Here is a 15,566-nt window from a genome sequence, read left to right as displayed (position 1 = left end):
AAAAAAAAGGTACCCGGTAACTTTCTCACAGACGTATTAAAGGGTTCAATAAATGCGCTTAGTGGAGACATTATTACTCAAATTCTGTTTCTCTTCAGAGTGACGTCACTGTCTGACTAGGGTTTTACGGTTTTAACCCTAAGCTAAAAACCATCATCAACAACAGGTTATACAACAATTCTACTAGCTATGAGCCTTCAACTGGTTATTATGGAAGCCAAACTGTCAAATGCTTGTTGTCTAAGTGGGATGTTAATTCTGGTATTTTTAGTGATTATTCCTTGTCAACTCTAATTTGTATTTGGGAGGTTAATGTAAATACTTTCATCTAAAGGTTTGTTCTTGTTGTCGCCATTTTAGTGCAAATAAGCTTTTATACACATTTGCATTTTTCCAGTAAAAAAACAAACTAGTTAGTGTAGGCCCAGTCGTGATGGACCGTCGGTAGGGCCAACCCATCTGGCGAAGCCTACCCACAAGAGCACATAATAATGTCACTAGATAACAGAATATTTGATACCCGTCTGAGTCCGTAACTAAATATGTCTGAGCCCGTAACTAAATTTAGGATGTTATCCTAAATCATGGATATCGGGTAATATACCTTATCTGATACGGATGTGGTAATACCAGTATCATATAAAATCATTACCAGATATCAAATAACATTAATAGATTATATAAAACCACTATTATACGTTAAATTACCTAATTTTCAGACATGTTTTGGTAATTTTGTTTGAAAATAAATAAAGGAATGAAAAATTAATCAAAATAAATTTGGTGTTACAATTGTGGAATCACGAGAAGAAAAAGCGATCAAACACACACCGTTAAATTAAATATTTTAAGCTTTGCATCAAATTTTTGGATATGTTCCGATATCCATTAATCTTAGCGGAACAGATACAGAAACAAATTTCTAGTATTCGAAGGATAATTAATGAATGTGGATAAAAAGTAACAGATATAGATATGTAATTGTCATTATCCGTTCTACAGTTTACAAGCCTAGCCGCTTAGCCTTGCCATGGACTAAAAAATAAATAACCGAAACCGTCCAACAAAATTTGCCAATTTACATTTAAGGAGCTCTCTGTAGAGAATTCGGAAAGCTCCATCATCATCTTAATTGGAAAGGTAGAATTACTCGTTCCTAATTAGAATGATTTCGATGAGACACTCAAGTAGTTTGGGACTACCGAAAAACCGTCCATTAAGTTAGATGTTTGCGTTAGAGTGGAGATGTTTTCAGTTGTTTAGTTGACATTACAAGAAATTTGGAAAAAAGTAGCCGATGACCATAAAAATAGTGCATGTATGATGTAATAATGATAATGCTCATAGTTGGTAAGTATAATAAGTAACATTCAATGGATTGGTAAGTCTGCAACCAAAAAGAAGACGATAAATTACAGGCTCCAAACACTAGTACAAATCTTCACATTGGCCACACTTAATCACCGTGTCCATAGGCTTTTGGTCATGGATTTTTTTCACTCCAAAAATGTGGCATCAGGTGCCGTGACAAAGTGGTATCTTTATGGCTACATAAACTTTGAGTGGATATAAAATATGATTTACCATGGCCATAACTCTAAAACCGTGTCTATATGGTACTCATTATTTTTTTTGTAGTTAAGCATTTTCACTATCACCATGGCCATAGGATCCTTATAGACACACAATTTAATTTGACCGTGGCTAGAGTTTACCTTAAAGCCACATAGATTTTATTTTAACCCTGGCCTTTGCTATCAATTAGACACGTAAAATTTGTTTTATCGTGGCCAATTCATGACTTACCGCTGCATTAAACTTGTAGCACCATGGCGATAAATTTTCTAAGGACACACAATTTTTTTTAACGTGGCTATTGTATATCTTCACGACACAGGGAACCAGTAAAACCATGGCCATAAATTTCTTATGGACACACAATAAGCTTTGAACGTGGTTAATGTATACCTTAAGGCCACATGGATTCATTTTAACGATGGCAGAGTATAATGTGGCATATTGACAATGTATAGTTTCGGGTGATATTTGGTACAACCATGGCTTAACCCTCCAAATTACGCTACTGATATATATGAATCTACCGAACCGCTATTTCTTCCCCCAAAAAATGTACAATTAGAAGCGAAAATATTCAAAACATCAAAATATTATTTATTTATTTATTTTAATAATAAAGGGTAGTTACATCACTGACCAAAGCCTCTTTAACATAAGGAAATGCGATAACAATGACCATTCATCCAGGACTTGGACACTTGGCATAAAATTGCAAGTATATCGACCATAAAGTTACAAGACCTGTTACCAAACTTACAAGCATAGAATCGAGCAAAACTTGAATAAAATTATCAATCTATTATTACAGGAGTGGTAGTCCACTTAACACTACACTGAGAAACAATGATAGAGTTGATAATAACATCAGTCGCTTCGAAGTAAACTTGGATCAGCTCCTGGTATGCAAGCCAATATGACTTTAGCTTCAGGCTGTTGTGCTTGGGATTTTTTGTCACCCTAGAAGTACCCTGCTGTTGTGCTTGGGATTTTTTGTCACCCGAGAAGTACCCTGCATAATAAGAAGACTTCAACCAATTCCGATAGTAAGATTTCAATCTATATAAAAGATGAGGTGAACATCAAGACAAAGAAATTATATTTACCATGGTACCTAGAGAGCAAAATTGTGAACACATACTAGCCACAACAATGGCAACCTGTCAAAGTGAGGTATTCTGCTATTAAAACATCTCGAATCGACAAACATTACTAGGAAATTATAGTTCTGTTCTCTAATACTACTCTCTCCATTACTTTTTAATAGGCCAGTTTCTATAATAAATAAAGTTAGTAATTGTTTTGTGGTTCCTTACCGAAGCGACGAATAATGTGGATGTTGATTTGAGATACTGGTAACAAATCAAGCCAAATTAATTACAAAGCAAAAGATTAAGGAAAAATAAAATCTTACCCTTGAATGTTTGAAATAAATTTTGAACTGCCCTGCCAGTAACCTCAAAAGACGACAAAGATAACCAGAATTCATTAGTGAACAAGAGATGGTAATGACATCTTCCTCTTTCACATGGATTATTGAAGATACCCTTTGATACAGTTCAGGAGTAATGGGATCATAATCAATTGATCCTTCCATTACTTGGGCAAGCTCCGCATCCTTTAACACCACCAAATCCCAAATCAGCAAAACCAAAAAACAAAATTTCTCTAAAGCACAAGAATTGAACAGAAAATGTACGAAAAATATGATTCCATTTTTTTCGGTAAAATTCCAAAAAGAAAAATAAAGTGGGAATTCAATGAAAAAATTCTCTTTCTTAAACACGGAGAAGAATAAGGCTCTGAAAGAATTGATGCTAAATTTAGACTAGGGCTTGTAAAAAAAGGGGGTTTTAAGAAATACGAACCCCGTATACAGAACCCAAAAGGAACCCATGTTAGGGCTTCTTCTTCTTATGAATCTACACAGAGAAAACAACTATAAAATGTAAATCTATTGAGACTTGTATGTAACGTGAAAAACAGTAGAGCGAGATGGACTAACTAACCTTGAATACCATTTTCTTGTTTGAGTTGCAGTAACTGAAGAACACCATCTTCTTCTACTTCGATCAGCCCATCGAGTTTTCAGTTTTGATTCGTAAATAGCTTTGTCGATGAACTTTCTTCTCGGTCTCAGTAGTTAACAGTGTTTTTAGATTTGATTTGAAGGGAAAGGAGAGGATTTCTGGGGAAAGTTAGAGACAGATCTTGCGCCGCTGCATACTGTTTTTTTTTTCTTCTTAGGGTTGCTGGAGGAGGAGAAAACAAAGCAAGGAGCAAATGTGTGTAATTTATGTAAACCTAATAAAAATGAATTCGGAAAATGACGAAGATGCCACAATTGCTAAAGGCTGATACCGCTACTGCTAGGGGCGGGTACCAATCCATATAGGACAAAGTAATCTCAACCGTTGGATCTTGGATTGGTATCCGTCCTTAGCAGAAGTGGTAACAACTTTTAGCGATCATGAAAATGCTGGATTTCAAAAACGCATCTTTAAAATGTTTTGGTATTTTTTCATGGCTTCTAATTGGAGGTAGCATATTGATGGAGGGTGTACCAAACCAAAGGGAATTGGTGTTTTGTCTTATTTGGTTTTGGGTACATCCCAAGCAATATAACACCCCCATCAGCAATGTTGTTTCATCAGACTTGAGTCAGTTGACATAATTGTCCAGGGGGTATTAAAGCATAATGCAAATACATTTTAACATTTTAGCTAATATATGGGAATTCATTTTATTTTTAAGTTGGTTCTCTTTAATTTTATAGTTTAACCTGAACCAGGATCATAGGGACAAAGACAAGGACGGTAACAGAAGACAATATACCAAAGGGTGTCTTGATATATCTCAGGTATGATATCAAAAATAAGTATTGGATAAGATTACTTTCACATAAAACACTAAATCAGAACCACCGAGAGGGAAACCTGACGTCGTATAGATTATCAAACCAAGCAGTAGACGGAAGCCATCCAGGTTCATTCTCGACTACAAGATGAAACCATATTGTCCCAATTTTTATGGACCAAATTGTATTAGCTGACTCCTTAAGCACAACATATTCGTGTACAATTTCTTTCTAGTTTATTAATAACGTTATTATATGCTTCAAAAAAAATGCCAAAAATTATTTATATGGTTTTGGATTTCGTTCGATCCTGTGTGATCGTATTGGACGCTAGATATCTTAGTGTAAATTAACCCAATTACGGATCACAAACTTCGATTTAATCTTCTTATTGGCTATTTTTTTAATGGGTGCACTTTTATTAATTTTCTTCGACATGAGATATTGTTTCATAGGAGTTTATAATTTTCCGAATATTTTTGTTTAAATTGATAGTTTTTCTCGGCGTATCAATTCATGTTTCAGTTTCACAATAATTTTTTCGATATGCATTCATATTTTGTATTTTTTTTTTTGGATTTAAATGCACTAGATAATACTCAGTTTAACTGATCATTCACTCGAATCCATCTTAATCAATCCAATTATACTCAACTTTCTTCGGCAATCGTTGGATAATGCTTGAGTATCCACAAAGTTATTCCAGTTCTACTCAATGTTGCTCAATTTCATTAAATCATATTTAAAATCACATGATCATGCTCATACCCATACTCAATATGGTATATTATCTACCTAATTCCATTTAATTTAATCCAATTATATTCAACTTTCTTTCACAATCATTGAGTAACGCTTACTTTGAATGGTTATCCACAAATTTAATCCAACTTTACTGAGAATTTTTCTTCATTCCATCAAATCATACTCAAAATTACTTGATGATACATAATATGACCGATTACCCACCCAATCCCTTCTAGTTCAGACACATTGTACTACCTTTTATCCCACGATCATTGGATAATGCTTATTGTGACTAATTATCCACAAATTTAAGGATCCGATTACTGATCCACCTAACATTATTAGCCTCAGATTACTGGAGGAACAACTTCTTGCAAGTGTTGCTTAATTTAAATATATTTCTTTTGGTATAAAAACTAAAAAACAACCAAGAAAACGGTTGGAATTAGATTACATCCAATCGAATCTAATTTTACTCAAGTTCACTGGATCTTATTAACTTCGGTCTCACTCAATGACACCTTTATTCATCAATTTTGGACTTTGAATTTTATTTCAGCTAGCCCGAGTTTTTTTATGCTTAAATATTTAGTTTTTTTCTGGTCGGTTTAAATATTTATATTTTTATTCAAGTACAAACTTCGTCTAGCCTCACCCCATTTTAAATGATTTATTAGAATTCGTCGAGGGACTTCGTTTGATATCAATAGATTCATTAGTCATACATCGACCTGCAGTAAGAAACCACAAACTTGGATCACATAATCATCAATTTGATCTCCCATTTTTTTTTCTTTTTTTTTTACAAAATTGAACATATGTTAGTTATATATTTCGTAAAATTTATTTTTGATGTGGTATGTGGTATCAATCATGGTTTGACAGGTGGTATTTAAGTCACACAATCTGTATGGTGTTTATTCGACCAATAGAAAATCAAAATCTTTAATTGAACGAATATAAATGCAAACACAAAAACTCATATGGATCAATCTTACACAAAGGAGGGAAAACTGCGATCTCCATGGGCGGGAACAACGAAATTTTGGCGCAATATTTCCTCCTAAATTTCAATAGTTTTTTAACCTCAAAACCCTAACCAAGTCTTATTATATTCCTCCCTCTTTGGTTACACTCTTTTTTATCTTTCGAACCTCGAAGCCTCCGAGAAAACTAACTTCACCACTAAACCACCAAAATATCAATAAACAAGAAGCAGAGTACTATTTTTCTCAACAAAATCAGAACACAATACCTCTCTGAGTGGTTAATCAACCATAAATCAAAACCAATCTGGTAATCTAAGATTTTCTCTTGTAAGTTATTGATTTGTCAGAGATTTGAAGATGGAGAAAAAGATGATATATCGATTTATCTTTTTTCCTATAATCGTACACTGATTTCGGAGGTATGAAGATCTGTTTTTCATTATTAATTATGTGAATTATTATTTGATTGAATTCATGTGAATCAATTCAAAATCAATAAAATCTAGGTCTATTTATTATTCTCATATTGTTTATGGCTGATTATAGATTTGATTATTGAAATTTTCAGATTATGGGTATGATTTGATTTAAAATTTGTTGAGTTGTTGAAAAGTTTTTTCCCTGTTCAATGTTTCAGGAGATGAATCACTTTTTCTTATTCACAAACTTGCTGAGTACACATGAGTGTGATGTCATGATGGTTTGATTATAATTAACAGGGCTTGTGCAGTGTTGAAGTTCTAAGTTCTTGTAGTTCAAATTATAAGTTGGTAGAACTCCTGTAGAATTGTTGTGTGCAATTATTGAATCATTGCATTTTTGGATATGGTGTGTAGTTAGGGAGTATTGGTGCTATGACTGACCCGAAAGCAGGATTGGAAGGATAAGTTTAAAAACATGAGGAGAGGGAAATAAGAAGCAGACAATAAGGATGATAGCTCTCCCAAGTCGAGTTAGCCAGGGTTTAACGAAATCCCTACACAGATTGAACCCAGAATGAAGGTACATCAAACTTTCAATGGTTCATAATTAAGACTATCTGGACTGTGTGAAGTGTTGTGATTGTTAGGAGTATTTGTTATTTAGAGATTTTTGGCTTTGAGTTGGAGAGGGTACTTCAATAACATGTTTTGGAATCTTAATTATTGGAATGGTGTGAGTACATTGTCAGGGGATGGTCCAAGTAGCAATGTGTCACTAGTGTCCAACTGAAAAATTAGATTTGGTTGAATCGCAGTTTATGTCGACAGCTTAGAAACTTAGGATCGAACTGTTACCATTCAATTTGAAATCTTAGAAACTGGTAGGGCAGTTTATTCTTGCAATGTCTTCTCCAATGATCTGTGGCAATACTTGAGCGCGCAAAGTTTACAGAATGTTCAGACTGTCCCAAATTTCTGGCGGGTCTGTCTACTGTTGTACTTGAAAACTTGCTACTATAATTACTTTTAAAAATAGAGATCCAAGACAATAGAGGTGGGTATGTTTTTATTGAATGTATTCATGGTTAACTAAACAAGATACGTTAGAAATGCTGGTACTTTAGTTGTCTTATTGAATGTATTCATGGTTAACTAAACAACTCTATTGATGAATGAATATGCAGAATGGCTCAGCTACAGACTACTATTTATAGATTTAACTTTAGCATTAAACTCTAACACCTGCCAACTTGTTTAATTGATTTGAACTTTTCTTCATTAACTAGTATTAATGTGAATTGACTTAAAAATTAAAATTTAGCTCTTTTTCATAGCCTGCAGGACCAAGGTTAAGAATTCATTGCATTAGGTCCCATACTCCCATTATTGACTAGTGACAATTTGAGATAAGAATCCTTTGACCAATTTTAAAGAAACTACTTACACAGACGATGTTGTACTCAACAGATGATAACTTGGCTGACATGTTTTATCGCAAAAACTATTAGGCTCTATTCTCCCTCTATTCTGAGATTCTATATATGTGGACTGTGATTTTAATTTGAGTTTTTGTTGCAATTTCTAAGCCACACCGGAAGTGAATTGTTGCTTCTAAAGTTGGGAAAACACAAAAATATTTGCTTGTACTACTTAGACTTACATGTTGTATATGACAGGAATTTTGCTTTTAACTCTCATTTCTTCCTCTACCCTTTTTTGTGGATGAACAGTCAAATAAAGGTGTAGTGGGGTGTCCGATTTAGAGAAAAAGGCTTGTTTTATTTTGTTGCCTGACCTTTTTGCTTGGCTTGCTGCAGCGAGGACCTTATCCGCGGAACTTCTGCTCTCCTCTGCTATGGGGATATTCTCTTGATTCTGCATCATTTATAGGCATTATTGAGTACTAACTGGATGTGGTAGGGTTTTACAAACTCAAAATTGTGATACTGTTTATAAGATTATTTGAGGGTGATTTACAGTCAACAATTATTCATTCTTATCAAGTTCGGTAAATGCTAAATGTTTGATAAATTGCTTGGCATGAATTAAATAGCTTACTAAAACCAAAGAAAGCGTCACTGTGAAAGCTGTTGTCGTGATATTGCAATCAGTTTTTTGATACTTAAATGGAAGCTTCAAGAGGTAAACCTAATCTTTTATTTGCAAACCCATAGCATAAGTGTTCTTCTCTGTTAAATTTTTTGTTGTTTTGGGTTATGATATGATTGAATTTTTAGAAAGATAGAGGACTTGAATTGTCAGTTGTCACTGCTTAGATAATGATATAGAAACCTATTTAGATCGCAACTATAGTAATCTTTCTCATTGATGTAGAAAAAAACTCATTTTTAGAACTATCAATTTTTATGAATACATCCTTCAACTATTTTAACTGAATAAGAGTCTATAGTTCTCCAATACAGAAACCACCATTTCCGTTCCTTTACAAGCAAAAAAAAAAGAACAAACCCCAAAATCCCACCGCAAACCCATGGCAACTATAGCCAGAGCTGGTTAAAAGTCAGCTTGGTTACAGTCGTTCCCTCCTGGCAGGTTCCGTTATTTTCTACAAGTCCATCGCCATTATTCAGCTTGTCTAGAAAATATACAAGCTTTCGATCACAAGGTTCGGGAGCCTCTAATGCATGTTTGGAACTGATGGCAAAAACTTGTTTCCATTTGTGTCATAAGCATGTTTATATTTGTTAGTGGTTTCAAAATTTATAGCTGCACAAGGTCAAAATCCTTCACTTTCATAATCTGTATAGGCAGGATACGTCTCCAACACTTATTTAGATTGCAGAGAGATAACTTAGTGATGGTATATTGTGTGCAAAATGCAGCAGTTATATGCCAGAATAAGAAACATAAAAATCTAACATGTGATAGAGATTCAACATAGGATAAAACAAAAAAGGGGACTAGGGTGTTCTTGGATTATAGAATGATAGAAGTGTACAGCTGTTTGTGTTGTTAATGACCCATGTACAATCACAACTGTCTCGGGGTCATACTAATTGTGCGTAAATATAATTTTTGATGAAATTAATATGATGTATTTTGGAGTGAGTCATTGTGTTGTGTAAGATGCTTGTTTTGTTCTTCCATTTTTTATGAAATTTAAGCTGGTCAATTGCATGTTTAGGAGATGCAGAGGTCATGCACACATGAATATGCATCTGCAACAAGCTATGGTAACTGAGGTTCTCCCCAGCCAGGTGTACTTTCTGTTGTGGCTGTCAAGTTGCCAAAACCAATTCCCAAGCATTGCAGGAACATTATTTGACGACCTTCATACGAACCCATCATATGCAAGTACAATTTGTATACCTAGTTTCCATTGTTATTCGAAGATCTTGTTGATATCCTATTTTGTGTACCAATCATTAAAGAGGCATTCGCCGGTCTTAATACTATGAAACAGGTGCTAATTATCAATATTTTATATCATTTTCTCAATGTGGTGTTGGGTCTTGTCTAATGGTTGTGATCGTTTACAACCACATTGTAAGGTGTTGGACCAAGTCATAGCTTACACCATCAGTATGAACTGTACAGACAAATTTAAAGCAGCTGCAAACTGCTATGTCTAGTAGGGTTATTTTATACTGCCAGTCATTATTAACCGTCCCATACTAGTTTTGTATTTGGGGTCTCTGTAGTGTCCATCTTTCCAACAAAATTGTCACGACCCGCTAAAGCTTAGAGGGCGGAAAGAAATGGAGAAAAAGAATTGGCTATTGTTCAGGTCCTAGAGTTCTTGACCTGGTTCCATTAATACACATGACTTTAGTTGAGTATCAACAAAAGCCAAACATGGCTGATGGCCATGGAGAGCCTTTTGTCTCAGTCACAAGATGTGTGTCTAATGAGCCCAACCATTCGGACACATAAATAAATTGAAGTGGCTTAATCAGATTCATTTCTGTCACGAGTTAATAGGCGTGTCTAAAACCAACCTATATATTCGACACTACAGAATTGCTTAATGTGACCGTATCCTCACTAATGGCTACGGGTAATGGGTCTAGACTTAAACCCATGACCAAAAGGTGTTTATGGCTACAATTGATAGATCTATGTTTAAAATCATGACCAAATGGTGCATTATGGCTACATGGTAATACAAAACGTGGCTATAGTTATACATATGACCAATAGCCACGCAAATAACCCGAAACGTGGCTAGGTTGTAAACCAAAAAACGTGGCCTATGTGAAGGTTTGTACTAGTGAAAGTTGATAATTCACGAGTTATGACTGATGATTATAGGTATAAGACGTCCACATGAGAATACATTCAAAATTTTCTGTAAAACACTTTAGACGTATCGAATTAGTGCCGGGTACCGCGAACCATGACCCAAATGCGCCATGATCCGTCTAGAGGGCTGTGGGGTCTGTAATCGTAAGTTTAGGTACAAGGACAAAATTGTAAATGAGAGCTGAACCATGGAATCGGCCTCAACCTATATAAAGAAAATGACCTAGTCTCCAAATGAGATCTACATCTACACACTGAGAGACCAAAGAGGCAGAAGGAATTAGGGTTCTTGTTTGATCTGAAATTGAAGAAATTAAATGGAGTTTTGTAAATTGAAAATTGGTGGTGTTTATGAGAATCTGGTGGTCATCAAGATACAACAACAACCGATCAGAATTGAAAAAGCATTATGATATTTCCTCTTATAACAATCCTGTACCTGCTGATTTTTTTTTGGAGGTTTTCTCTTCATTGTTAGGTGGTATTCATCATTATAATCACTCATCCGATTCTTATGAAAAGAGGAAGACAAACGATGGTGTGGTAGGTTGGAGACTGTCTATATCTAATATTAATGTTGTTATATTTTTGTATAAACCCTGAGATATCAAACATTTAATTTATGTCATCAAGAATTTGTATTTGTAAATCTTAAGCACCCAATTTCTGTAATTTAATTTTGTATAGACACCTTTGGTTTTAGAAATCTAAGAATGTTGTGCAATTTATTAATGATTAATGAAATGAACAGTGTTCACTGATTTTGAATTGTGAGAGCAGATTAGCTAGGATGATGTTTTGCACTACTTATTTCTTTGGCGATGAAATTGGTTTTGGTGATCAAACAAATCAAGTTCAGTATTGAGACACAATCAGAATGATCTGCTTTTTCCTTAGGTGCATTATTTTTCATTTTCTTTCACCATTTATAGAGTTTAGAGAAGTTGTACTACTATTGAATATTCCATTTATTCTAGAAAAATGAGCGACAGAACTACAGATCTTACATGTGAGGGGATTGACAAGCTAGCTGGGATTGGCCACTATATTTTATCGGGTTTAGATATAAGTTTTAAACATGTTTATGGGCAGAACCTCAGATTGTGTATATAATTTGAGTAGAAATTGCTGGCCTCACATTGAAAGTTAGGGTAAAAGTTTGATATCTAGAACTTCAGATTGTGTATATAATTTGAGTAGAACCAGAGCCCTAATTTTAAATATCTTTCTCTTTTTTGTTCTCTTTTCATTGCCGTCTCAAGCGATTCTATTCTCCCCCTTTTTCCCAATCTATTCGGAATGTAGGGTTTCTATTCCTGTTTTTGGCGATTTTGAATACCCTCCCACTAACATACACAGCCCTCAAACCCCTGTTCTCATTTGATCTCTTTTTCTTCTCATCGGGTACGATTTTCACAGATTTCTTCTTTGAGTGTTCTTTTTTTTTCTTTTACTTTTTATAAGTGGGCGCTCTCAAACCAAACTCATCATAGATTAGGGTTTGGTCTATTAAATAACCTGATTCGACGTAACTCTCTCCTCAGTCCTCTCTCTTCTATCTATTTTTCGAAATTTGTCAATCGCATTTGTGACAACTCCTGCTCAAAACCCTTGCATAATTTACTAACTCTTTTTTTTTATTTTTTGTTAGTTACAACGATTAATGTTGGTTCACAGTTGGGATTAATCTAGAAATGTAACGCTAAAGCAGAAATTGCTTAATTTGAATGAAAATGTAAAGTTTAGGGAGCCATATTGAAAATCACGGTGTGCATACGCAGTCAACAGCTGTAATTATGGCTTGCTCCACCTCTGTGAAGGAGTGCCAGGGTAATACTTGATGATTGTTAGTTGTCTTTTTGATTATTATTTGCTTCGGAGGTCCTTCTACTGACATAGATGAGAGACTTTAATAGAGGTCTCCATGTTGCTTCTCTTCTACGATTTTTCCCCTCGCAGTTTAGTATTTTTCGTCTGATCTACTTGGTTGTTTGTTTTGCAGGTTCCCTCGACCATGCACATGTTGCTGTTGTAAGCGAGCATACGGAAAGCAATATATGAAGGTACCAAAATCACTCTTGCAAATACTGTTGTGATATCGAAGGCCTTTTTTTTGCAGGTCTTACTATACATAAATCGAGTTTTGCAAATCTTAACATTGTTCTTTATTTAGGTTGTTGTTGCATCACCTTTTGCTGATCGTGTTTGTATAATCGTTGTTTCTTAATTTTTCTCATTTTATGTTTTCTGTTGGTTATTTGTTTGACCAAACAAGGTAATAAAAGAGATCTTTGGCGTTATTTCTGTAAATTTTTATCCGATGAAATGGTGGCGTACTCTCTCTTAGATGGAGCTAGGTTGAACATGATCATGGATAATTAAATGTTTGTAAGGATAAGCTAATTCTAGAGGTGCAGAGAGGTGGTGTACTCTCTTAGATGTATTATCTCTACATTAATGTTAAAAGTTTTCAGGATTTTGTTTTGGCTAATCTTGAATCGGTCTTTTTTTCTTGGAAAATAAGGTTCACTTCAGATTTAGTGGACAAGGTGCAGATTTAGATGAGAGACTTTAATAGAGGTCTCCATGTTGCTTCTCTTCTACGATTTTTTTCCCTCGCAGCTTAGTATTTTTCATCTGATCTACTTGGTTATTTGTTTTGCAGGTTCCCTCTACCATGCACATGTTGATGTTGTAAGCGAAGGCTTTTTTTTTTTTTGCAGACAAAATCGACCACTTTGTTCGGCCAACTGACACGTTTACAAGGCTTAAATAATGAGAAGAACGTCTGGAGAATGATTTTAGGCCTTGGATTTTGGGATCTACAGGTTTTGAAACCAATTTTTCTCGCAGATATCAGAAGAAGTGAACATGATTGACACTGCATCTCCCCTGCCAGAAAAATCAGGTAATTCTTCATTCAATGGAAAAATTGCTATGCGTTTCCTTATGAATTCATTTTCTTCGTTGATCGTTAGTATGATATCTAGACCAGAAATCATCAAACCATCAAGAACTAATGTCTAAGAAAATCATAATTTCCTTTGGTGTGTTTTCTCTTATTCTTTACATCAAATTTTTATTGTTTAATGTTGTTTTTGTTACACTCGCATCTCATTCTTTCTTTTTGTGTTCAAAGTTGGATACTTCAATGCTGTGCTTAATCTACTTAAGTGTGTGTGCAAGGTATCCTTATAATACACTATGGAAAAGGAAACGAAAAAACCTAATAGTGGAACATGGATAAAGAAACTTTAATTTCATGCATCTGACTCACTTTGATCTTTTTTTTTTGTGGGTTTGAGTTGAGACAGGGTTCGACTAGGAGAAATAGTGGAACATGGATAACGAAACTATTGGCAGAAGACGAGAAAGGAAATCAATTTCCGGACGACGTTCCCCCAGTGTTATTGCATGTCTGATGGGTCTTGATATGCCGCCACCTGAGCAACAACCTCATAAAGTGGACAAGGTTTTCAGAGAGTTATCAAAGGAGAACTGCAACTATTGGTTTCATGGAGAAAAACTACTCCTCGCAATATGCTAGGTCACCAAACATCACATGTTGTAAAACATGGTAACTCAGCAAATGCTACGAAAACAACAAGTTCGATGGTAAGTGAGGCTAAGATGGAAGACATAAGGTAGAAGTCATGGATGTCAAACGTCTCTCTACTGACAGCCATGGAACACATGAGCATGGGTGGATGCTGCCAGTGTCGTTGGTCTCTTTATCGAATGAGAGAATATTACATCTTCTTTGAGCGGAAGGCGTAAAAAGTTGGAGTTGATTTTGATTTTCTTATTTTGACATGGAAGGAACAAAATGTGGGATTTTTTTGGTCGCATAAAATTTGAGTTCATGGGGTAGATGTAAATGCAGTGATGAACTACTCCCTCCGTTTCAAAAAGATTCGAACAATTTCTTGCATCTGACTCACTTAGATATTTTTTTGTTTGTAGTTTGGGTTCTACTAAAGAAACTATTGGCAGAAGAAAAAAAAAGGAAATCAATTTCTATTCCTTACCAAATACTTGCTTCCTGTTATATTGCAACATGAGCAGGCACCGAAATGATGGTGTTGTACGTAAAAGCGGGGTCACGGCGGAATGAGAGGAGTTGGATTACTATGACCACCAAAGACGTTACCAGTATATGTAGTATGGTAATCTCTTCTATTACCCTATGGTATTGTCATGCATGTTCCAAACTGTTAGTGATATCACAGGTAGATATTCATTTCATCCAACAGTTGTTGCACAGTAATTACTGAGTTTATTTTTGTTCTAGGAGACCATTTTGTATCCGATGAGCAACTGATTTCATTTGAGCCATTTTTGTTAGTATACAGTTGAGAAAGGTTCTGTCCTTTTGTTTGGTCCTCATTTGACTGATAATTTAAAACTTAAAGCAGTTGTAAGTGTATCCCGTATTATTTCTGGTAAAGCTGTGATACATTTGTAAATACTGTGATCAGAGTAATAACATGTTTCTTTCGAAATAAAATTCTACTTGACATTGTTTCGTACACTTTATTAGTGTCATGATAAATTGGTTTTGCAGGCCATATATTTCTTAGGACGAAGGGATAAGCATACTATTTTCCGATGGACAAAGAGACATTTCCAATGTATACGAAAAGAGCATAGTATGAGTATCATTGTATCAATGATCTATAATCCCTAAGTTAGACAATGAGGGTTTTGTACAAA

General features: G+C 34.9%; 1 protein-coding gene and 1 long non-coding RNA gene across 5 annotated transcripts; one reads left to right on the top strand and one right to left on the bottom strand.

The window, feature by feature from the left end:
- Positions 1–2,191: 2,191 nt before the first annotated feature.
- On the bottom strand, positions 2,192–3,290 carry LOC113309037. 3 transcript variants are annotated; one of them, XM_026557465.1, is made up of 3 exons: positions 2,990–3,290; positions 2,682–2,735; positions 2,192–2,603 (listed from the first exon to the last, which is right to left on the bottom strand). In XM_026557465.1, exons 1-3 carry the CDS (start codon positions 3,170–3,172, stop codon positions 2,370–2,372), a joined length of 471 nt encoding a protein of 156 aa, XP_026413250.1. In that variant the 5' UTR covers positions 3,173–3,290; the 3' UTR covers positions 2,192–2,369. The 3 variants fall into 3 exon arrangements, with proteins under 3 accessions (XP_026413250.1, XP_026413252.1, XP_026413251.1); XM_026557467.1 differs by having other exon boundaries at positions 2,192–2,587; XM_026557466.1 differs by lacking the exon at positions 2,682–2,735.
- A 7,825-nt stretch (positions 3,291–11,115) lies between these two features.
- On the top strand, positions 11,116–15,182 carry LOC113314251. Of its 2 annotated transcripts, XR_003342334.1 has the most exons (5): positions 12,183–12,257; positions 12,505–12,683; positions 12,856–12,916; positions 13,519–13,761; positions 14,168–15,182. It is a non-coding gene; the product is annotated as an uncharacterized LOC113314251 (long non-coding RNA). The 2 variants fall into 2 exon arrangements; XR_003342335.1 differs by lacking the exons at positions 12,183–12,257; positions 12,505–12,683 and adding an exon at positions 11,116–11,396.
- The last annotated feature ends 384 nt before the right edge of the window (positions 15,183–15,566 follow it).

This window comes from Papaver somniferum, chromosome 9, assembly GCF_003573695.1.
Source record: "Papaver somniferum cultivar HN1 chromosome 9, ASM357369v1, whole genome shotgun sequence".
NCBI lineage: Eukaryota > Viridiplantae > Streptophyta > Magnoliopsida > Ranunculales > Papaveraceae > Papaver > Papaver somniferum.
The sequence above is the reverse complement of the archived record's forward strand: the minus strand, read 5'-3'. Positions and strand labels throughout refer to the sequence as shown.